This window comes from Chrysemys picta, chromosome 4, assembly GCF_011386835.1.
Source record: "Chrysemys picta bellii isolate R12L10 chromosome 4, ASM1138683v2, whole genome shotgun sequence".
NCBI lineage: Eukaryota > Metazoa > Chordata > Testudines > Emydidae > Chrysemys > Chrysemys picta.
Window position 1 is genome coordinate 38039526 of NC_088794.1, and position 22247 is coordinate 38061772.

A 22247-nucleotide genomic window follows, 5' to 3' on the forward strand; every position below is an offset into this window, starting at 1 on the left:
CAGGGATAGAGCCCAGGAATCCAGATGGTGGGGAAATTTCATTGAAACCGTTTCTGTCAGAAAATCCCATTCAGACTAAACCAGTTTGTTTCTTGAACTCATAACAAGTGGGATGAAAGTTCTTTGCAAAAAGATTTTGTTGCAAAACAAAAGCATCTCCTGTTTGTCACAGTGTGTTAAATTGTCTCGTCACACACCAAGAGGAGACCCTTAGATCTCGAAAATTAGATAAGATGCTTCAGTCTGAGCTAAGTAGTTGCTGCTCTTATCAATTTCAAAATAAAAAAATACAAATAAAATAAATTATTTCAGCTATTCTATTATGTCACAATCTGATCTGAGTAAATGTGATAGGACACCTCATATTATGCACTCCTCCTAGTGACACTCTCCAATGGATCTCCATCCTCCACCCACCGTGAGGTAAGTAGGAGCGGATCATTATTATCCCTACTTGAAAGAGGGAGAAGCTAAGGTTGAGAAAGGAGAATTGACTTGTCTTAGGTCACACAGACAGTCAGTGGCAGAGTTGGGAATAGGACCCAAGAGCCCTGATTTTCAAACTAACTATCGGATCTTGAATTTCCTGAACAAAGTGCTCTCAGATGAGTTCCAGACCAACAACAGTGCACAGTAATTATTCAGCAAGTATTTTAGGAGAACTGCAATGTTAGAGAGAACCATGAGCTGCTCAGAGACAATTAATGCAGAGAAGCAGCAAAATTCATCAAACCTAGAACTGCTTATGACTTATTTACTTGGTCTTAAAAGAGAACAAGGACCTGAGTCTCCTCCCTATCAATAACCCCCTGCTCAGCCAGTCAGGGTAGAGGCTGAGGACGGGAGGCTGAGGGTTCTCACCAGAGAGCCCAAAGGATGGCTCCTCCGGCCGTGCCGTTCCGCCCCCGCGCCCCCAAGCGTGGGCCCCGCCCGCTGGCGCCATGGTAACCCCTGACTAAGGCGCCACTTTTGGAAAATGTGCTGAGGGGAAGTGGCTGCTTCCCCTGCACCCCCCCTAGCTACGCTACTGGTGGGGATCACTGCCGGAGCACTATTTCAGCCCCACATTTTTGGGTGGACCTCCCACAGTGGGAGCTGCAGAGCACTCCCCCGCGACACACAAACACACACACCCTGGTGTTGGGAGGGGAACAGAGGAAAGGACAAAAGAAGCAAGAGAAGAAAAGAAAGGAGGGAGGGATGGAGGAAAAGGGGAAACAAAAAGGACAAACCCCAATGTCCCCAGTGATTCTAAGGGACAAAATCCCAGGTGTGGAATAAAATTCTGCCTCCTCAAGCTCGTGTTTTCCATGCCTAGAATTCAACTCTCACCCGATGGATCAGACTGAACAGGTTTCAAACCTCGAGGAGGCTCTTACCTTCTACACAGGGACGTCTGCTTTCTAGTACAATCACGAAAAGGGAAGGAGAAAACTCGACAGAGGTTCCTCCTGCCGCTCACGTACGTGAACCTGAATGTTCTCTCAGTCCTCAAAGAGAGACCTCGAGACAGAGACTTGCTGAAGCAAAGCCACAGGAGTCTCTGAGCTTTCCCTGGCCCCTCGCCTCTGTCCTGCCTGGCTGATGTCAGCATCTCTCTGTGAGGTCACCACCTTTGACCAATAGTCTGAGGGCCTGCAAAAGGCCTTTGTGATGTTACTGCCACGCCCCTCCCTTGCTGTGCTAATGTCCTGCCCCTGGCCAGGCACTTGGGAGCTTTGAGCTACTCCCTGTGGATCACCCCACTCAAGGCGTGTTCATTCTAGGAAGCAAGCCGACTAAACAGTAAAACCTCAGACGCTGCTTCCAATGCTACACTCCGTTTTTCAGAAATTAGTAGACTTGATGGCCAGAAGAGACCATTAGAGCATCTAATCTGACCCCCTGCATGTCACAGGCCTCCTGTATGACACAATAGCTACTTTGGGGGCAAACACATTTCAGAAAGGCATCTAGTCTTCATTAAATGACAGCAAGAGAGGGCGAATCCACCACTTTCCTTGGTAGCTTGTTCCTGTGGTGAATCATTCTCGCTGTTGAATATCTGTGCTTTATTTGTAATATGAATTTGTCTCTTTTCACCTTCCAGCCACTGGGTCTTTTTCTGCCTTTCTCTGCTCGATTAAAGAGCCCTTTAATACCTAATCTTTTCTCTCCATTAAAGCACTTCAACACTTCCATGAAGTCACCTTTCAATCTTCTTTTGATAAGCTAAAGAGGTTGAGCTCTTTCAATCGCTCACTAGAAGGCATTTTTCTCCAGCCCTCAGAACATTTGGTGGCTCTTTGCTGCCCCAGCTCCAATTTCACAACATCTTTTTCAAAGGAGGATACCAAAACTGGATGCAGTATTCCAATATCAGTCTCACTGATGCCGTGTCACCTCCTGTGACGCTATTGACATAATCTGTAACTGTATAGATCACCGTTGTGACCACTGTTATATATTTGCAGCCAATATTGTATAAAGGTTGCTGTTGAAGGGGTCTATGGAGAGGTTCTGATTGGCTGATTATAATTATGCTATCTGTATATGTGTATCAGTTTTGTAGTTGACGTTCTGAATATTGGCTCCATACTGTCTGTATTTCAAACTTGTGCTATGCTTCCGGGGAACACCCCAGACAAGTTGGTGTCAGTTCTGCCTAGCCTGCTTGATGGCCCACTGAGGACCAAGAGCTATACAATTGATCCATTGAGAGAAGGAAGATACACCTTGTGACTCAGCAAGGCATGCAGGGACCTGCCTATGGACAGAACTCTAAGGTTTTTCTATGCCACATGCTGGATAGAGTGTCCTTGGGACAAAGAAAGGAAAGACCACACGGCAAAAGACTATAAAAGGCTGATGCCTCGTCTCCATCTTGTCTTCAATCCTGCTTGATACTTCTGGAGGGACTTTGCTATAAAAGGAAGCTCTATACAAAGGACTGAATGACCCATCCCAGCTGTGGATGTACTCCAGAGACTTGAGTTGAACCTGCAGTTTATTCTATCACTGCTACAAGCCTGAACCAAGAACTTTGCCATTATTGTATGCACGGCTGGCTTTAGGAAGTGCGGGGCCCAATTTGAACATTTTAGGCGGGGCCCCGACAGGGATGACTAAAAAAAAAAACACGTAAAAACGCCCTTTTATTTCTTCCATGTATTATTTACTTTCCATAACTATATAAATAAAATAAAAATTGTATATTACATACATTGCTAGCTGGAGGCAGGGCAGGGGCTGACTGGAGGTAGGGTCTGCCTGGAGGCAGGGCAAGGGGTGTGGGGCTGGCTGCGGGCAGGGCAGGGGGTGCGGCGCTGGAGGCAGGGCAGGGGTGCAGCAGGGGCTGGCTGCATACAGGGGGTGCAGTGCTGGTGCGGGCAGGGGGTGCAGCAGGGGCTGGCTGCAGGCAGGGGCTGGCTGGAGACTGGCTGGTGGGGGCAGGGGGGGCAGGGCTGGTGTGGGCAGGGGGTGCAGCAGGGGCTGGCTGCAGGCAGGGGGTGCGGGGCTGGCTGGAGACAGGGGCTGGCTGCAGGCAGGGCAGGGGGTGCAGGGCTGGTGCCGGCAGGGGGTGCAACAGGGGCTGGCTGCAGGCAGGGGCTGGCTGTAGACGGGCTGGTGGGGGCAGGGGGTGCGGGGCTGGAGGCAGGGCAGGGGGTGCAGCAGGGGCTGGCTGCAGGTAGGGCAGGGGCCCCCCTGCTTCTACCACCTTGGCCCTTTAAATAGCTGCCGGAGCCCTGGGGAAGCTGTGGGGCTCTCGCGGCTATTTAGAGGACCGAGGCAGCAGAGGTAGCTGGAGCCCCGTCACTTTAAATAGCCCCTGGAGCCCCCTGCTACCCCAGGGCTCTGGTCCAAGCACTAGACTCCTCCCCATAAGCGCCATAGCTCCCCCTTCTCCTCCACTGGGTACATAAAACTACAAGCCCCAGAATCCCTTGCTTCCCCCATCCCACTTCCTGAAGGGGCAGCCAATGTGCCGGAACCGTTTGCTGATTGGCAGGTGCGCGGGCCAGTGGGGGCGAGCCCATGCCCGGCGTGCAGTGGCAGCTGGCGATGGCCCAATGTACAGGCCCAACCACTCGGCCTTCTTCACTTTAAAGCGCTGCCCGTAGGCCGACAGGAACTCGTCCATCTGCTTGTCCAGCTCCTGCTCCAGCTCCTCCAGGGCCGCCTGTTTCTGGGGGTCCTCGCCCTGCAGCTCCGCCCGGCAGCATTTCAGCAGCTCCTGGCGTTTCCCCTCCTGGCATCACTTCATCTCCAGGGGCTTCACTCTCAGACAGCTGCTCATGCTCTGGTGGCCACGGTCCTGCCGGGAGGGGGGCGAGATCGTCCATGAGGGACGGGAACTAGCATTACCCAGCCACAGGGGGAACTTCTGCCTCACACACCTGTAGCCCCCTCAACTCCAACCTACAGCCCCCTGCTAGCCCAACCCTGGCCCCCATCAGTCCTCTCGGTGCCCCTCACTCCCGACCCACAGCCCCTCTGCACTCACCAGCTGCTTCACAAATAGTCCATATTCCCTCCTGGCAGCTTCTACTGCTCCTCTGTTTGCCTTCTCTCTCATCTCTGCCATCTCCGCCATCTGTGGTGGGAGAGGGAAAAGGGTAGGGGTGGGGATGGGATCCCCTCTGAACTGGGAGCCCCCTTCCCCCACTCACCACCTTCTCCTAATTCCTCCAGGACCCTGCTTGCTGCTGTCACCCCCCCACTGGTGCCCCACTGGTGCCACCTTTGTGGTGCCCCCTCCTGGCCCCCTAGTGCAATTGGCCAATGGCGGGTGGACCTGGGGTGAGAATGAACTGAAAACTGTCGGACTGGGATTTGGGCTTTCAGACCTCCCTAACCCCTTTGTATTGTTTTCAAATCAGTGGGGAAATGAAGGGAATCACCCAAAATTGTCTCCTGTACACATACGGACTGTATCAGGGGAGGAGAAAATCTTTAAAACAAACACAAAATATGAAAATCAATTTTTCTCCTACTTGTTGAAAATGAAAACCAATTAAATTTGTCACTGAGCGATGCAGGGGGTAGCTCGGGGCGCAGGAGCCAGGACCGGGTTATTTATTGACTGACGTCGATGGGGTCAGGGCTGGATTCTGATCTCGGTGACCCCGCTGTAAATCAATCAACCTATGTGTCCTTTTGGACACTCACCTTCTCCCCATTCTTCCCAATACACCACCTCTATCTAATCTATCTATCTATCTATCTATCCCCACACACAGCCTCTATCTATCTATCCCCATCCACCCCCTCTATCTATCTATCTATCTATCCCCACACACCCCCTCTATCTATCTATCCCCACACACCTCATCATCTATCTATCTATCCATCTATCCCCCTACACCCCCTCATATCTATCTATCTATCTATCCCCACACAACCTTCTCATTTATCTATCTATCCCCATCCACCCCCTCATCTATCTAATCTATCTTTCTATCTATCCCCACACGCCCCATCTATCTAATCTATCTATCTATCTATCCCCTTGCATACAGAGGTTCCCAGTGCTGAGGGCTGGGACAGACCCTTTACCAGAGTGAGGTTTGATGGTTCCTTCCCGCTGTGTGTCCCTCCACAGAAGGGGCTCCTGATCTGAACACCCTGCCCTGCTCTCCCGCTCATCCCCCTGACCTAGGGTGTTGGTGCCTGTCTTGCTCGAGGCCACCTACCATCCAAACTGGGGCCCACCCAGCTGCCCAACCCTCCCCCCCGATGAGGCCAAAGCTCCCAGCCAGAACCCCAACGGCCACTGCTTCCTCCAGCCCCACTACAACTACACTCGCCCTAATGCCTACTCTGATACCCACACCCACCACTGCCAGGAACCACCCCCCGACGCATAGACTCATAGACTCATAGACTTTAAGGTCAGAAGGGACCATTATGATCATCTGGTCTGACCCCCTGCATGCTGCAGGCCACAAAACCGTCCCTACCCCTTCCCTGGACTCTGTTGTTGAAGTCCCCAATCCTGTGTTTTAGTGACTTCAATTGGCAGAGACCCTCCTGCTAGCGATCCCTGCCCCATGCTGCGGAGGAAGGCGAAAAACCTCCAGAGGCTCAGCCAATCTACCCTGGAGGAAAATTCCTTCCCGACCCCAAATATGGCGATCAGTAAGACCCCGAGCGTGTAGGCAAGAGTCTCTAGCCTGACCCCTGTTAGCCATTATACTATTTACCTACCATTGCTTGGTATTCCTTGGCTACTATGTTTTACCATTAAACCATTCCCTCCATAAACTTATCTAACTTAATCTTAAAACCAGACAGGTCCGTCGCCCCCACCGTTTCCCTCGGAAGGCCGTTCCAGTATTTCACCCCTCTGACGGTCAGGAACCTTCGTCTAATTTCAAGCCTGAACTTCCCCACGGCCAGTTTATATCCATTCGTTCTCGTGTCCACATTAGTACTAAGCTGGAATAATTCCTCTCCCTCCCTTGTATTTATCCCTCTGATATATTTAAAGATAGCAATCATATCCCCCCTCAGCCTTCGTTTTGTCAGACTAAACAACCCAAGCTCCTCTAGTCTCCTTTCATACGACAGGTTTTCCATTCCTCTGATCATCCTAGTGGCCCTTCTCTGCACCCGTTCCAGTTTGAGTTCATCTTTTTTAAACATGGGAGACCAGAACTGCAAACAGTACTCCAAATGAGGTCTCACCAGCGCCTTATACAACGGAATGGGCCAGGCCCAACCACTCGGCCTTCTTCACTTTAAAGCGCTGCCCATAGACCGTCAGGAACTCGTCCATCTGCTTGTCCAGCTCCTGCTTCAGCTCCTCCAGGGCCGCCTGTTTCTGGGGGTCCTCACCCCGCAGCTCCCCCCGGCAGCGCTCCAGCAGCTCCTGGCGTTTCCCCTCCAGGCGTCGCTGCATTTCCGCAGGCTTCACACTCAGGCAGCGGCGCATGCTCTGGTGGTCACGGTCCTGTGGGGAACGGGAGAGATTGGCCATTAGGGACAGGTTCTAGTGTTTCTGTGACAATGCGGATCTGGCGGAACCCAACTGAGAGTGCCAACTCAGGACAAATTGCTCAAACAGGGCAGTTACAGCCCAAGGCTGGGGTTTCTTCCACCTCTAAGGCAAACCAAACCAGCCAGACTAGGAGGACTTCGGTCTCACCCCCTGGCTAACCGCAAGTCTCACAAGCAATCTCCTTAGACACCCCAGTTTCCCAGTATTACCACCAGTGCCACTCGTTATGGGGACAAATGGTTATGAAAACCAATACCCCAGTAAAAGAAAAAGGTTCTCCTGATCCCAAAGGACCAAGCCCCAGACCCAGGTCAATATACAAGTTAGATCTTACCCACAAATCACGCTGTTGCCAATCCTTTAGAATCTAAAATCTAAAGGTTTATTCATAAAAGGAAAAAGATAGAGATGAGAGTTAGAATTGGTGAAATGGAATCAATTACATACAGTAATGGCAAAGTTCTTGGTTCAGGCTTGCAGCAGCGATGGAATAAACTGCAGGTTCAAATCAAGTCTCTGGAATACTGTGACGTTATTGATATAATCTGGGACCATATAGATCATTGTTGCAACCAAGGTCCTGTAGTGGCACGCAAATCTTGTATAAAGGGGGTCAAATGGGGTGTCTAAGACAAGGTTATGGTTTACTGGTTATGATTATGCTGTCTATATGTGTGTATCACTTTTGTAGTTGAAGTTATGGATATTGGCTCTATACTGTCTGTATTTCAAACTTATGCTATGCTGCTGGGTGACATCCCAGACAAACTGGTGTTTGCTCTGCCTAGCCTGCTTGATGGCCCATTAAGGACCATCAGCTATACAATGGACCCATTGAGAGAAGGCAGATACGCCTTGTAACTCAGCAAAGTATGCAGGGACTGGCCCATGTGACTCCAGACTCCATGTTGCTGTAATTTTCCACAGTAAGAACAAAGAGGTGTTCTTACACCTGGAAAAGACTATATAAGGCTGATGCCTCATCTCCATCTTGTCTTCAATCCTGCTTCATACCTCTGGAGGAACTTTGCTACAAGCTGAAGCTTTGAACAAAGGACTGAGGACCCATCCCAGCGGGGGATGTATTCCAGAGACTTGATTTGAACCTGCAGTTTATTCCATCGCTGCTGCAAGCCTGAACCAAGAACTTTGCCATTACTGTATGTAATTGATTCCATTTAACCAATTCTAACTCTCATCTCTATCTTTTTCCTTTTATGAATAAACCTTTAGATTTTAGATTCTAAAGGATTGGCAACAGCGTGATTTGTGGGTAAGATCTGATTTGTATATTGACCTGGGTCTGGGGCTTGGTCCTTTGGGATCAGGAGAACCTTTTTCTTTTACTGGGGTATTGGTTTTCATAACCATTTGTCCCCATAACAAGTGGTACTGGTGGTAATACTGGGAAACTGGAGTGTCTAAGGAGATTGCTTGTGAGACTTGCGGTTAGCCAGTGGGGTGAGACTGAAGTCCTCTTAGTCTGGCTGGTTTGGTTTGCCTTAGAGGTGGAAAAAACCCCAGCCTTGGGCTGTAACTGCCCTATTTGAGCAATTTGTCCTGAGTTGGCACTCTCAGTTGGGTTCCGCCAGAACCGCATTGTCACAAATACATCCCCCGCTGGGATGGGTCATCAGTCCTTTGTTCAAAGCTTCAGCTTGTAGCAAAGTTCCTCCAGAGGTATGAAGCAGGATTGAAGACAAGATGGGGATGAGGCATCAGCCTTATATAGTCTTTTCCAGGTGTAAGAACACCTTTGTTCTTACTGTGGAAAATTACAGCAAAATGGAGTCTGGAGTCACATGGGCCAGTCCCTGCATACTTTGCTGAATTACAAGGCGTATCTGCCTTCTCTCAATGGGTCCATTGTATAGCTGATGGTCCTTAATGGGCCATCAAGCAGGCTAGGCAGAGCTAGCACCAGTTTGTCTGGGATGTCACCCAGCAGCATAGCACAAGTTTGAAACACAGACAGTATAGAGCCAATATTCATAACGTCAACTACAGAATTGATTCATACATATAGACAGCATAATCATAACCCATACACCATAACCTTGTCTTAGACACCCCATTTGACCCCCTTTACACAAGATCTGGGTGCCACTATAGGACCTTGGTTGCAACAATGATCTATATGGTCCCAGAGTATATCAATAACGTCACACCCCAACGCAAAATTGATGCAGGAAGGGATGACACAAACATCACTGACTGCATCCCAAGAGCTCCCCATCCTTGGGTTTATCTCACTATGGCTAGTATCGGGGTTAGGCACTATGGCTTAGCTGGCTAAAGAACAACCGAAATGGTTTATCAAAATTGTGTTCAACAACATGATTGAACCTTTTTACAAACAAGGTAAAACTTGGTTAGAACAATAGTGGATTGGATCTGCTCTTGCAGCATGGTTCCTGTATGTCTCATGTGACCTTGCCAAGAGCTAAAGAAAACAGCTACTTTATCCATACAAGCTCGGGCAAATGTTTGGAACCCAATTAACATCAAATAAATGCAGATATTAATGATGTTCATAGTACAGGAATCTTGGCATTTAGCCATGAAGGCAACATGGTAGTGTGCCTTAGTTTCCCTTCTCATACAGTACATTAGGTCTGGAATGTCTTTTCTCCTGTGAAAAGTTCCAATACTGTTTACAGGCATCAACTGTGAAACATTAGTATAGCAAGGCCTTTTAACATAAAGTGTGTTCTCATGTATTCCTTTTAACATGTTCAAGGGATTTTCCAACAGATTAGGAACATTGTACATTCTTACAGTTCTTGGTAATAGCAACACATCAGTTACAAAATTACCATCAGCATTAACAACAAATCCATTGCAAGTGTCCATCTACAATCATGGTTGTCATGCCACACCTTTGGCTCAATACCATTGGAGTTTGGGCATTTTAGGGTTAACCTGTGGCTTTCCTTTGCAAAATTCAGTTTTCTCTTTCCTCCTTGTCCTGCAGGATCACACCCTGATTTTTCTTGCTTAACAGAATTTACTGGCTGATGGGGTGGGCTCTCTGTGCTAACAGCTATTAGCAAGTCCTTCCCCTCCCAGCCAGACAAGTAATTTGCATTACCACAGACAGAAGCCAGTCCACCAGTTTTCATATCCTTAACTGTTATCATTTCCAAGGCTGGACTCTGTCTTAAAGAGATACCACACAAATCCAAAGAGTCTGAGGGTGAGAGTTTGCTTGCTCTCCCCTGCATCCTCAAGCATTTAGCCATAAAACTGTTCTGCTTTGAAACACCGGTAACCAAATCTGTCCTCAGACCCTGAAGCACAGACTGCTCACTTAAAGAATTAGAATGGAGACATTCCTGTTCCAACACCATTGTCTTCCCAACAAGCTGGCCACACACAGCCACTCGGTTATAGGGCTGCTCAACTTTCTTAACAGCTCTTACTCCATCTGAGACCTTCTCAAAGCTACCCACACTGGATCTTTCGAAAGGAAAGTCAGTGGATCCATTCACAACAGAAAATTTCTGGCTGTTAGGAACTGAAACTTCCTTGATTAAATTACTCTCACACCCTTCATTTGCAGGGAACTGCTTGCACAAATTACCATGAGGATTCCTTTCCCCAGGAGCTTTTTTAAGCAGCAAATCACCCCTCACTGAAATTCTGCCCTTACCCTCTTCACCTAGGGCTTGCTCTAAAGGAACACTTTCCTGAGCAACAACAGACTTTTTCTGGGTCTTACTTACATCCAGGATCTCCTTTGGCCCATCAGGCAGATTTCTACACAATCTCCTTTCAGGCAAACCCATAGACTTCCTAGATGAAAGGTTAGAAACATTTCCCTTTCCTTTGCCACACACAAGCTTAGGAATCCTTTCCTTCTTGCTACAAGTTTCCACACCATCAGTAGGTAACACAACCAAATCACCTGCATGCTCTCCGTGTGCCCCGGCTAGGGTATTACCCTGATTAGACAGTGTTGCTACACCCTTTACCAACCACACACTAGCAATAGGCAAAATACAAGCACCAGAATTGTCTGGTCTCTGGGATTTTGCTAAGACACTAACTGTATGCAACTTAGTTACAGTGCCATTCTCCCCAGCAGACACAGACTTAGGACCATTCCCTTCCTGGGCTTTAGTTGAATTCAGAACCAACTTTGAGACAACTGCACTATTCTCAACCATCACAGGCTGAAAGGCACCTTCTGTCTGCTCCACAGACAAAGAAGAGCTGGAGACACCTTTTTTACCAGACACATAGCTCGGGATTTCATTTCCCTTGTCCCAACACACAGGGCTGTTCACAGACAACTGCTTGGAGACTGAGGTAGCTTCCTCCATAGGCAAGTCAATACCCCTGACAGACACAGGCACATTTCCTTCACTGTCACTATTCTCCACACAGGAAACAGGTAAGGTATAGGGACATTCACCTTCTCCTCTCCCTGCCTTCCCAAACTGCTGACTAGACAAAGCCATCAGCTCACAAGGCCGCCTTGGCTCCTCCAAACTTTTCCTGCCTTCCTCTCCTTTGTCCCAGCACACAGGGCTGATTACAGACAAAGACTGGGAGAGTGGGGCAGCTTCCTTACCAGGCACCTTGCCACTCCCAGCAGATAAACTGCTCTTTTTACTACACTGAGCCACTGCCAGCAAATCACAGTTACCCTTTTCAGATTCACTTTTACAAGCTGTACTAGCCACCAAAGCATCACCCATCAAAAATCCACCCTTTCCTTCCTCAGTTAGGGGTTCCACCTGACCATCCTCTTTAGTCTGCTCCAGAGAAACATTTTCCTGCCCAATAAGATTTTGCTGCTCTTGATTTAACTCCAGATTCACTTCTGAGACACTAGACCGACATTCAGAAACTTCATTTACCGACAAATAGCTCTTCTCAGACAAACCTTTGGAGCAACCCTCCCCAGGCAAATCATTGCCCACAATGGACACAGGTTTAAGATCATTCCTGTCCTGTGACTGACCACCTGGACTGAACAAAGCTTTAACATTTTCCCCAATCAAAAGATCCTTAGGCAATAACTTCCTTACCCCAGCTATAACCTCATGCTTAGCACCATTCCATTCAAGGTGGATTCTGGCTAAAGGCACACAGACAGTAAACTCATAGAGGACTACAACATTCACACTCTGATTTGGTAAATAATCTTCCTCTTTGACAAGATCTGCTTTAACAAGAGTGATGTTAGAAGCCATAATTTGCCCTACACAGCTTTTACCATTGACTTTTACATTCTCTGTGAATCTTTCATTACCACTCCCATACAGAGCATTGGCACCAGCTATGGAGTCACCCTTTACTGAACACACAGTAAAAGCATTTACATAAAAGGTGGCAGAATTGGGGTACATTTGGTTACACCCAGACAACTGCTCAGAGTTATACAACATACCAACATTGTTATAAACTGGACTTTCAAGAGGATACAATTTCTGCTTTTCTTCCCTTGCTTTTTTGACTTGGAGCTGAAATCTTTGCACTTTTGCCTCAGCTTCTAGTTCCTGCAATCGAATTTCTGCCAGTCTTTGTTCATGTTCAAGTTGCAGTTTACTTGCTGCCTTTTGCTTTTCAATTGCTTCTGCCTTCTGATCACTGGCCATTAACAGATCTCTCAGTTCTTGATTTGTAGCTTTCTTTCCAAAGCTTATCCCCTTTTCTGAACACAAATCTTTCAGGGCTTTTTTGTCAAGGCCCTCATATGCTCTTTGCTCACCCATTGCAATTGCTCTTTAACCAACCAAACTCTCAATCCCAAAATTCAAATTTGGATAACGTGGGGTTCTGATCCAAAGCTTAATTGACCTGGTTCTGTGGATCCAAGCACGACTACGCCACTGTGACAATGCGGATCTGGCGGAACCCAACTGAGAGTGCCAACTCAGGACAAATTGCTCAAACAGGGCAGTTACAGCCCAAGGCTGGGGTTTCTTCCACCTCTAAGGCAAACCAAACCAGCCAGACTAGGAGGACTTCGGTCTCACCCCCTGGCTAACCGCAAGTCTCACAAGCAATCTCCTTAGACACCCCAGTTTCCCAGTATTACCACCAGTGCCACTCGTTATGGGGACAAATGGTTATGAAAACCAATACCCCAGTAAAAGAAAAAGGTTCTCCTGATCCCAAAGGACCAAGCCCCAGACCCAGGTCAATATACAAGTTAGATCTTACCCACAAATCACGCTGTTGCCAATCCTTTAGAATCTAAAATCTAAAGGTTTATTCATAAAAGGAAAAAGATAGAGATGAGAGTTAGAATTGGTGAAATGGAATCAATTACATACAGTAATGGCAAAGTTCTTGGTTCAGGCTTGCAGCAGCGATGGAATAAACTGCAGGTTCAAATCAAGTCTCTGGAATACATCCCCCGCTGGGATGGGTCATCAGTCCTTTGTTCAAAGCTTCAGCTTGTAGCAAAGTTCCTCCAGAGGTATGAAGCAGGATTGAAGACAAGATGGGGATGAGGCATCAGCCTTATATAGTCTTTTCCAGGTGTAAGAACACCTTTGTTCTTACTGTGGAAAATTACAGCAAAATGGAGTCTGGAGTCACATGGGCCAGTCCCTGCATACTTTGCTGAATTACAAGGCGTATCTGCCTTCTCTCAATGGGTCCATTGTATAGCTGATGGTCCTTAATGGGCCATCAAGCAGGCTAGGCAGAGCTAGCACCAGTTTGTCTGGGATGTCACCCAGCAGCATAGCACAAGTTTGAAACACAGACAGTATAGAGCCAATATTCATAACGTCAACTACAGAATTGATTCATACATATAGACAGCATAATCATAACCCATACACCATAACCTTGTCTTAGACACCCCATTTGACCCCCTTTACACAAGATCTGGGTGCCACTATAGGACCTTGGTTGCAACAATGATCTATATGGTCCCAGAGTATATCAATAACGTCACAGTTTCCCAGCCACAGGGGGCACCACCATGTCATGCACCCACAGCCCCTTCAACTCCGACCCACCACAGCCCCCTGCTATCCCATCCCTGCCCCTCCCCGCCCCCCAGCTCTGCCGGTGACCCTCACTCCCGACTCGCAGCCCTTCTGTGCTCACCAGCTGCTGCACAAATTGTTCATATTTCCTCCTGGAGGCTTCTACTGCTTTTCTGTTTTCCTCCTCTATCATCACTGCCATCTGTGGTAGGATGGGAAAAAGGGTGGGGGATGGGGATGGAACCATCTCTGAACTGGGAACCCCTCTCCCCCCAGGGCCGGCTTTAGGCCGATTCAGCCGATTCGGCTGAATTGGGCCCCGCGCCAAGAGGGCCCCACGCTGCAGCTGTTTACCCCGCCCCCAGCTCACTTCCCCCTCCTCCCCTCCCCTGCACGCTCCGCCCCCTCCCCTGCTTCCCGCAAATCAGAGATTCGCGGGAAGTCTGAGAGGAAGCAGGGGCGGGCCGGCAGCACAAAGTAAGCTGGGGTGGTGGGGTTGGGAGAAGGGCTCCGGGGAGGCACGGCCGGTTCCCGCAGGCCCCAGCAGCTCTGGCCCGGCCCGGTCCCCGCGGCTCGGGTCCCCCCCCCCGCGCGGCTTCTGCGGCGCGGCTCAGGTCCCCCCCCTGCGGCGCGGTGCGGGTCTCCCCGTGTCCCCCCCCCCGCGGCGCGGCGCGGCTCGGGTTTCCCCGTGTCTCTCCCCCCGCGGCGCGGCTCAGGTTTCCCCGTGTCTCTCCCCCCGCGGCGCGGGTCGGGTCTCCCCATGTCTCTCCCCCCGCGGCTCGGGTCTCCCTGTGTCCCCCCGTCCCCCCCGCAGCGCGGCGCAGCTCGGGTCTCCCCGTGTCCCCCCCCCACCGCGGCGCGGCGCGGCTCGGGTTTCCCCCTGACCCCCCCCCCCGCCCCGGCGTGGCGCGGCTCGGGTCTCCCCGTGTCCCCCCCCCCTCTGTCCCCCCCCGCGGCGCGGCTCGGGTCTCCCCGTGTCCCCCCCCACGGCGCGGCTCGGGTCTCCCCGTCCCCCCCCCTCCGTCCCCCCCCCACGGCGCTTGCAGCAAGCCCCGCCCCCAAGAATCGGGCCCCGCTTTTGCTAAAGCCGGCCCTGCCCCCCACTCACCTTTTCCCCATTCCTCCAGGGCCCTGCTCGCTACTGTCACCTCCCCACTGCCCCCTGACCCCCCACATTCCCCCAGAGCCAGGGACAGCCCCCCAATGACATCACAGCAAGGGCCACATTAGCATCACCCCTGTGGAGGGGGCTGGTTCTCCGGCTGGGTCTCTGAGGGTTCCCTTATCTCTCAGGGGCTGGTGTCAGGGAGCCCCAATCAGGACATTTTGCAGGAGGCTGTCGTGGTGCCCCCTCCTGGCCTAGTGCAACTGGCTAATGGCAGGAGGATCTGGGGTGAGAATAAACTGAAACTGTTGGTTTGGGATTTGGGGGTTTCTAATCTCCCTAACCCCTTAGGATTGTTTTAAAATCAGTGGGGAAATGAGAGGAAATGCCCCAAAATTGTCCCCTCTACACACGCACTGAATCAGGGGAGTTTTAAATATTTAAAACAAACATAAAGTATGAAAATCAATTTTTCTTCCACTTGTTGAAAATGAAAACCAAAAAAACTTGTGACCGAGGGATGCTGGGGGCGGCTCGGAGCACGGGATCCACGGCCATGTTATTTATCTACTGAGGTCGATGGGATCTGGGCTGGATTCTGATCTCGGTGACCCGGCTGTAAATCAGTCAACCCCTGTGTCCTTTTGTAATCTCGCAAAATTACCTGTTGTAAATTTGTTTTTATCTATCCCCAAACATCCTCATATCTATCTATCCCCTGCATACAGAGGTTCCCAGTGCTGACGGCTGGGACAGACCCTTACCCAGAGTGAGGTGTGATGGTTTCTTCCCACTATCTGCCCCCCGCAGCAGGGGCTCCTAATCTGAACATCCTGCCCTCCTCTCCCGCTCATTCCCCTGACCTGGAGTGTTGGTGCCTGTCTTGTTCTGGACCATCTTCTGTCCAAACCAGGCCCGCGGCCAGTGCCCAACCCCCCCAATCAGGCCAAAGACCCCGGCCCCAGTCCCAATGGCCACTGCTTCCCCCAGCCCCACTAGAGCTGCACCCGCCCTGATGCCTACTCCGATACCCGCACCCACCACTGCCAGAACCGCCCCCCCGCCCAATGTACAGGACCAACCACTCGGCCTTCTTCACTTTAAAGCGCTGTTCATATCGCGGCAGGAACTCCGCCATCTGATTGTCCAGCTCCTTCTTCAGCTCCTCCAGGGCACCCTGTTTCTGGGGGTCCTCGCCCCACAGCTCCCCCCGGCAGCGCTCCAGCAGCTCCTGGTGTTTCCCCTCCAGCGTCGCTGTATCTCCAGGGGCTTCACCCTCAGGCAGCTGCTCATGCTCTGGTGGTCACGGTCCTGCCGGGATGGGGGAGTGATTGGCCATTAGGGACGAGCACTAGCGTTACCCAGCCACAGGGGGCGCCGCCTCCTCACACACCCGCAGCCCCCTCACTCCCAACCCACAGCCCCCTGCTACCTCAGCCTTGCCTCCCCTCAGGTATGCTGGTGCCCCTCACTCCCAATCTGCAGCCCCTCTGCACTCACCAGCTCCTGCACAAATTGGTCATATTCCCTCCTGGTGGCTTCTACTGCTCTCCTGTTTAACTCCTGTCTCATCACTGCAAATGCCTCAGCCATCTGTGTGGGGAGAGGGAACGGGGTTGTGGGTGCGGATGGGATGGGCCCATCTCTGAACTAGGAGCCCAGCCACAGTCACCACCTTCCCCACATTCGTACAGGACCTGCTCCTCGCTATCACCTCCGAACTGGTCCCCAACCCACCACATTTCAATAGAGCCAGAGGGCAGCACCTCGACCCCACAGCCATGACCACGTTGCTGCCACCCTAGTGGAGGGGCTGGTTCTCTGGCAGGGCTTCCTGCAGGTCCCCTTATCTCTTGGGTGCTAGGAGTCCTCGATCAGGACATTTGGTGGAGCTGTTGTGGTGCCCCCTTCTGGGCTAGTGTGATTGGCCAATGTCAGGAGGACCTGGGGTTGGGGTCAATAGGACCAGCCCCCCGCCCCAAATCCAGGCTGGAAAGAGAGAGGCGGAGGGAGGGGTGACCTGGTACCTTCATGGGTGAGGAGAAGTCGTAGCACTGGGTCTTCCAATATCGGGAGACGCCCTGCAGGGAATAACACCTGGGGGAACTGGGATCAGGGACAGCTCAGCCCCCTTCCCCCCGCTGAGCCCCTTCCCGCTCCCTGCAGCCCAGCACCCCCTACAGAGCACCCTGCCCCGCTCCCTGCAGAATGGCACCCTGTATTGAATCCCTGTCCCCGCCTTGCGGCCCATTTTGCTGTCTCCCATCCAGCCAGCCCCCCCCCCGCCTTTAACAGCCCCCACTCTCCCACCTTGATCCTGGCAGCCAGCTGAGCCCCCGTCAGCACCTGCCCAGCTCGGTCCGTCCGGATGTGTGTCCCTGCTGAGCGCACCACGGTGCTGATGTAGTCACACAGGCACTGCCAGAAATCCTCGTCCATGTCTGCAGAGGGGAAAAGGACCCAGGTGTCCAGGGTAGGACACACGTTAAATGCGATTGGGTGGGCTAGTTTGTGCCACAGGAAATGAGATTTCATCTCTGGGCAACAGCTGCTTAACACCCCCCACCCCTCTGCCTGGGGGAAAATGGGGGAGAGGCATGAGGGGGCAAGGAGAGGCTGCAGTGGGGAGACAGCAGTTTCCACTGGGTGGTGCCAGGGGACCCATGAAGACCCAACAGGGGGACACCAGCAGCGTTCCCCTAGCAGACCAGGACCCCAGCAGTGACCCCCGCCCCATGTCCCTCTCCCCTCCCACACAGATGCTGTGACCCAGCGAGTGCCCCTGTGCAGTGGGCAGTAGAGTCAATTCTAAGTCAAGGGGGGTGAGCTGGGCACTGGGATTTTGGGGTGGGGGAAGCGCAAGAGGGGAAGAAAGGGGCAGCAGAGGAGAGAGGGTGGGGATGGGGGCAGGGAAGAGGGTGGGGGCAATGCAGGAGGGGGTGAGGACTGGGGGAGCAGAGCAGGGGGTGAGAGGGCAGAAAATGAGGGTCTCTTACCATCTGGCGTCCCTGCCCTGCTCCTGGTGAACTGAGTGCCAGGGTGGGGCAACAGGTAGCACCAGGTGCCGCTCGCCCTCAGGGCTTCCAACACCAGGGGCTGCTCAGCAGAGACCTCCAGGTCCTGCGGGAGTCAAAGCAACATTTGTGGCCGTCAGCAGGGAATCAGACCCGCTGTGGAAACGTTCAGCTCCGCCCCAAAGTTTGCTGTTTCCCTGAACACACGTGGTATCTGATCATTACCTGTGTGATTTCTCCAAGATACTCCTGCCCCGCGTCCGCGCCGTAGGCTCCAGAGAGCTGCCAATCTCGCACCAACAGGTCCAGGCGCTGCAACAGAGAGCACAGGAGAAGGGTCACACTGGGGCTGGGGGCACAGAGAGGAGACCAGAGCTGGAGGCTGTTGTCCAACCCAGCCACGGACACTGAGACCCTGGGCATGACGTGGGCGTGGAGGGAGAACAATGGACTGGATGTTTCTTTGGGGTTTGTCCAGCACCTGGCACAATGGGGTCTGGGTCTAGGACGGGGGCTCTGAGGTGCTCTGGCAATAGAGACAGTAAATAAGAATAGTAAGAATCAGGTGGGATAACAGGACTGGCGGGGGGGTGGGGGGTGGAACAAGCATTATATCCTCATATGGGGGGTGATGGGAAACAAGGACCCACCTGGATTGGGACCAGATTGCAGGTCCCTCCAACCTCCTTCGCAACCTGAATGAACATCTGAGATGCAGAAAGAGAGAGAGAGAGAGAGCGAGAGAGAGAGAGAAGGCAACATTTTTCCATCTTGAACAAACCATCCCCGCACATGTGACCAATCAAGATTGGCAATGCAAAATAAACGAGTGAAATAAATGCCACTGAAACTAAAGGGATCCCAGACAACATTCAGTGGAAACTGATCATTGAAGAGAGAAAAATTAACAAAATGAAGAGAGAAAACAGAATTTCAAACAACAATAACTCAACACCAGTAATCAAAGATATAAAAGCAATAACTGAATTCAGAAAACCCACTAGTTGGTTCTAGAAAAGCAGTCACAGAAGACACAGAAAGCCAAAAATCAAACTCATCAAGCCAACAATTGGAGACCAAAAAGAAATAATGAAAAGAAGAAAACTAGTCATTGGAATCAGAAAACCAATGATTGAAACCAGAAAAGCGGTGAAATAAATCACACAATCACTTAACAAAATCAACACACTAATAATTAATGCCAGAAAACCAATAGTCAAAAATAGAAAACCAGCATTTATCCAAGTCAGAAAAACAGTAATCAAAGCAAGTTATCGGGAATTAACGTCTGAAAGCCAACAATAAACAATAAGTATTTGAAATAAGAAAACCAATAGTCAGAGAGTCAAAACCAGCAATGCAAGTCAGAAAACCAGATATCAAAGTCAAAATACTGTACCCCAAAGTGAAAGACAGAAAACCAGTAATCAATATCAGAAAAGCAATAACTGAATGCAGAAGTCCAATCATCAAAGCCAGAAAAGTAGTAATGAAAATCAGAAAACCAAGAGCCAAAACAGAAGACCAATAATAGAAGTATGAAAACCAGATCAAGGTCACAAAACCAAGTCAAAGTTAGAAAATGAATAGTCAAAGAGAGAAACCAGTAGTGAAAAGAAGCAATAAGTGAACAGCAGAAATGAAAAAAAAGTTTAAACACTCCGAATATATAAAGAAAAATTAAAAGCCGGTAATCAGTAGAGAGACACTAATAAATGAAGCTCTGTAAACAAACACTGAAATCTTGTAACCAATAAAGAAAAAGCAGAAAACCAATAATGAACCGCTTCCCCAAACCAGTGAGATCAAAATCTGACAATCAGAGAACGAAACCCAATAAATGACATGGGAGTGGTGATAACTAAAGCCACAAAACTGACAAGCATGGACCAAAACACAATGAACGAGAACTGAAAACCAAAGGCTGAAAATCATAGATCGAAACCTGAGAAACAATGAGTGGAACCCAAAAACGTGCAGAGAGAAACCCAAGAAATGCTAACATTTGGCTGTTCTTTGAAAGTGGAAATTGGCATGAAAACATTCTGATTTTGTCAGTTTTCCATTTTTCAACAAAACTTTTATTTTCCATCTCCCCACATGGTCACTATGAAATCAACTGACAACTAATGGTAGGTACGAAATAACAAACAGCTAATAGCTAGTAGTGACTCACAAATAATCAATAACTGGCAGCTATTAATGAATATAAAATAACCAATTATACAAGTTAGTTAATTGGCTAAGTGAAGTAAAAGACCTAGAAGACAACCGGATGGCATTTCTCTTTGTCTGTCTGTATCGTGATCACTTTTTGAGACCACATCTGATCAATTCCCAAATTTCAGGGGAGACGCTGGGCAACAGTTGAAAGAACGCTACTGACTTGGGGCGGGGGAAATTGGAAAACGGGAAAGCCCAATTTCCATTTAGATCCGGTGAGTAGCATCAGCAGCCAATGAGCCAATCACTCTGGGCAAGGAAGGTAGCAGGGACTTCTGGGTGCTGAGCAGGGAGAATGGGGGGCACATAGACCCCTGGCATGCAGGGAGGGGGAATGAAGCACACACAGAGGTGGGGCTGGGGGATGGGACATAGGTTTAGGGTTATGGCTGGTTGGGAAGATTCCAATGGAACATTTTTCCCATCACAATCCCTTAACTAACGCAGAGCGATGCAGGGTGCCCAGGGCTGGCTCCTGCCCATCCAGACTCAGTGTCTGGGTGCAGGACATGTGCAGGTGGCTCCTGCCCCATATGGGGCACAGGCAGAGAGCAGGGCTGGGTGCCACAGGTATATTGGAGCGCCAGCCCAAGAAGGCCGAGATACGGTTGGGCGGGCATTTCCCTTAACTCTGCTGGCCCTGGCTTGGCTGAGCACGACATTCTGGCTGGACACGTTCTGTGAGAAATGCTGATTTCTGGGGGCACGTGTATCTGGGCTACCCCTTGCTCCATGGTGGCATGGTCCCAGGGCCACCGAGAGCGGGTTCGGGACCCCCAGTAAGGGCGGACCAGCTAAACAGGGCCAACAAGAGGGGGGGGAAGCTGGGCTCCAGACTCCCTTCCGGACCGCTGGGCCCCGGGCCCCCTTTCGGACAGCCAGGTCCCGGTAATTTGTACTGGTTCCCCCCCCCCTCGTCAGCCCTGGTTCCACCCACCTCAGCTCTGGGTCACCAAAGCTACCACAAGGCTACCTGACCCTCCCGGAAACCTGAGTCTGCAGGAGCATTTCAGATCACTTAGGGGAGTGAACCGGGACCTCTCCACCAGCCCCCCAGCAGGTCCAGCACTCAGCAGTGAGAACCAGAGCTAATCGGTTAATGACAAATAGCCACCAGGTAATGATAAAGAACCAGAAATATGATAGTCACTAATATTTGATTAATTACTGCTCACGTATTACTGTTCAGACTCATTGCTCGAATCCCAGCCTGGGGCACGATCTCTGGCACTTTTTAAACATCAATAACAGCCTCTAGACTGCCCCCCTCCAATCCCTAAATCACCCAGGGTCTTGGGTCCCCCCAGCAGAGACCTGGCTGGCAGGTCCGTGTCAGTAGAGCTGTGTGTATCCTCTGCCCCACCCACCTCCAAATAATCTGCCTCCGTCTGCTTAAATGTACTGGAAATGTTAATGATCTGAAAAATAATAATAAGAAAAGGTGAGCCCGCCTGCCAACCCCACACCTCACCCCACCGCAGCACAGCCCCCCTGCTGGCCCCCTCACCCCGCTCCCCACAGCACAGCACCCCCTGCAGAGCCCTCAGTCCCGTCCCCCGCAGCACGGCTCCCCCACCCAGTAGGAGCTGAGCAATATGCCCAACACGGAGAGCTTGATGCTGGTCTCCATACGGCGCTGCAGGTCAAGGGAGCCCTCGGTGTCCACCAGGAACATGGCCACCTGCAGGGACAGACACACGGACAGATCCACCGGCCACAGCGATGAGTGCCCTGCACTGACGCCACCCTCGCCCCTGCCCATCCCTGGCTCCTACGCTGCCCGGCTTCCTGGGGCCGGCCCTGGGCACGCTGGCTGGAGACAGGCCCTGGGGGAGGAGGTTCAAGCTGTGAATACCCCCCACCCCTAACTCCATCCCAGTGTGTCTGTAGGGAACTACAGGGCTGGGACCTTATCCCCATCTGTCCATTTCTTTCCCCCCTCCTCCAGCCCCTCCCGTCCCCCTGCCCCTGTA

The 22247-nt window shown here is 50.9% G+C and overlaps 2 protein-coding genes across 2 annotated transcripts; both read right to left on the reverse strand.

Moving 5' to 3' along the window:
- Nucleotides 1-3522: 3522 nt before the first annotated feature.
- LOC135983249 (nuclease SbcCD subunit C-like) lies at nucleotides 3523-16630 on the reverse strand. The gene is given in 7 exon segments (XM_065594054.1): nucleotides 3523-4294; nucleotides 4484-4573; nucleotides 6719-6931; nucleotides 14054-14134; nucleotides 16137-16285; nucleotides 16288-16348; nucleotides 16538-16630. Coding segments are annotated over 7 exon segments (1077 nt in total). The 3' UTR covers nucleotides 3523-3904.
- A 959-nt stretch (nucleotides 16631-17589) lies between these two features.
- LOC135983250 (RING finger protein 112-like) lies at nucleotides 17590-22231 on the reverse strand. The gene is made up of 5 exons (XM_065594055.1): nucleotides 21642-22231; nucleotides 18702-18758; nucleotides 18277-18363; nucleotides 17985-18157; nucleotides 17590-17611 (listed from the first exon to the last, which is right to left on the reverse strand). The coding sequence occupies exons 2-5, from the start codon at nucleotides 18756-18758 to the stop codon at nucleotides 17590-17592; spliced, it is 339 nt and encodes a 112-aa protein (XP_065450127.1). The 5' UTR covers nucleotides 21642-22231.
- Nucleotides 22232-22247: the final 16 nt, after the last annotated feature.

What these genes read in the sequence shown, in the direction of transcription:
- LOC135983250 (XM_065594055.1), bottom strand. Translation starts at nt 18,758, where the DNA reads ATGTTCATTCAGGTTGCGAAGGAGGTTGGAGGGACCTGCAATCTGGTC. An exon ending in ATCTTGGAGAAATCACACAG is followed by an intron (nt 18,158 to 18,276) that starts GTAATGATCAGA and finishes TGACTCCCGCAG; the next exon opens with GACCTGGAGGTCTCTGCTGA. An exon ending in CCCCCTGCTCTGCTCCCCCA is followed by an intron (nt 17,612 to 17,984) that starts GTCCTCACCCCC and finishes ATTTTCCCCCAG; the next exon opens with GCAGAGGGGTGGGGGGTGTT.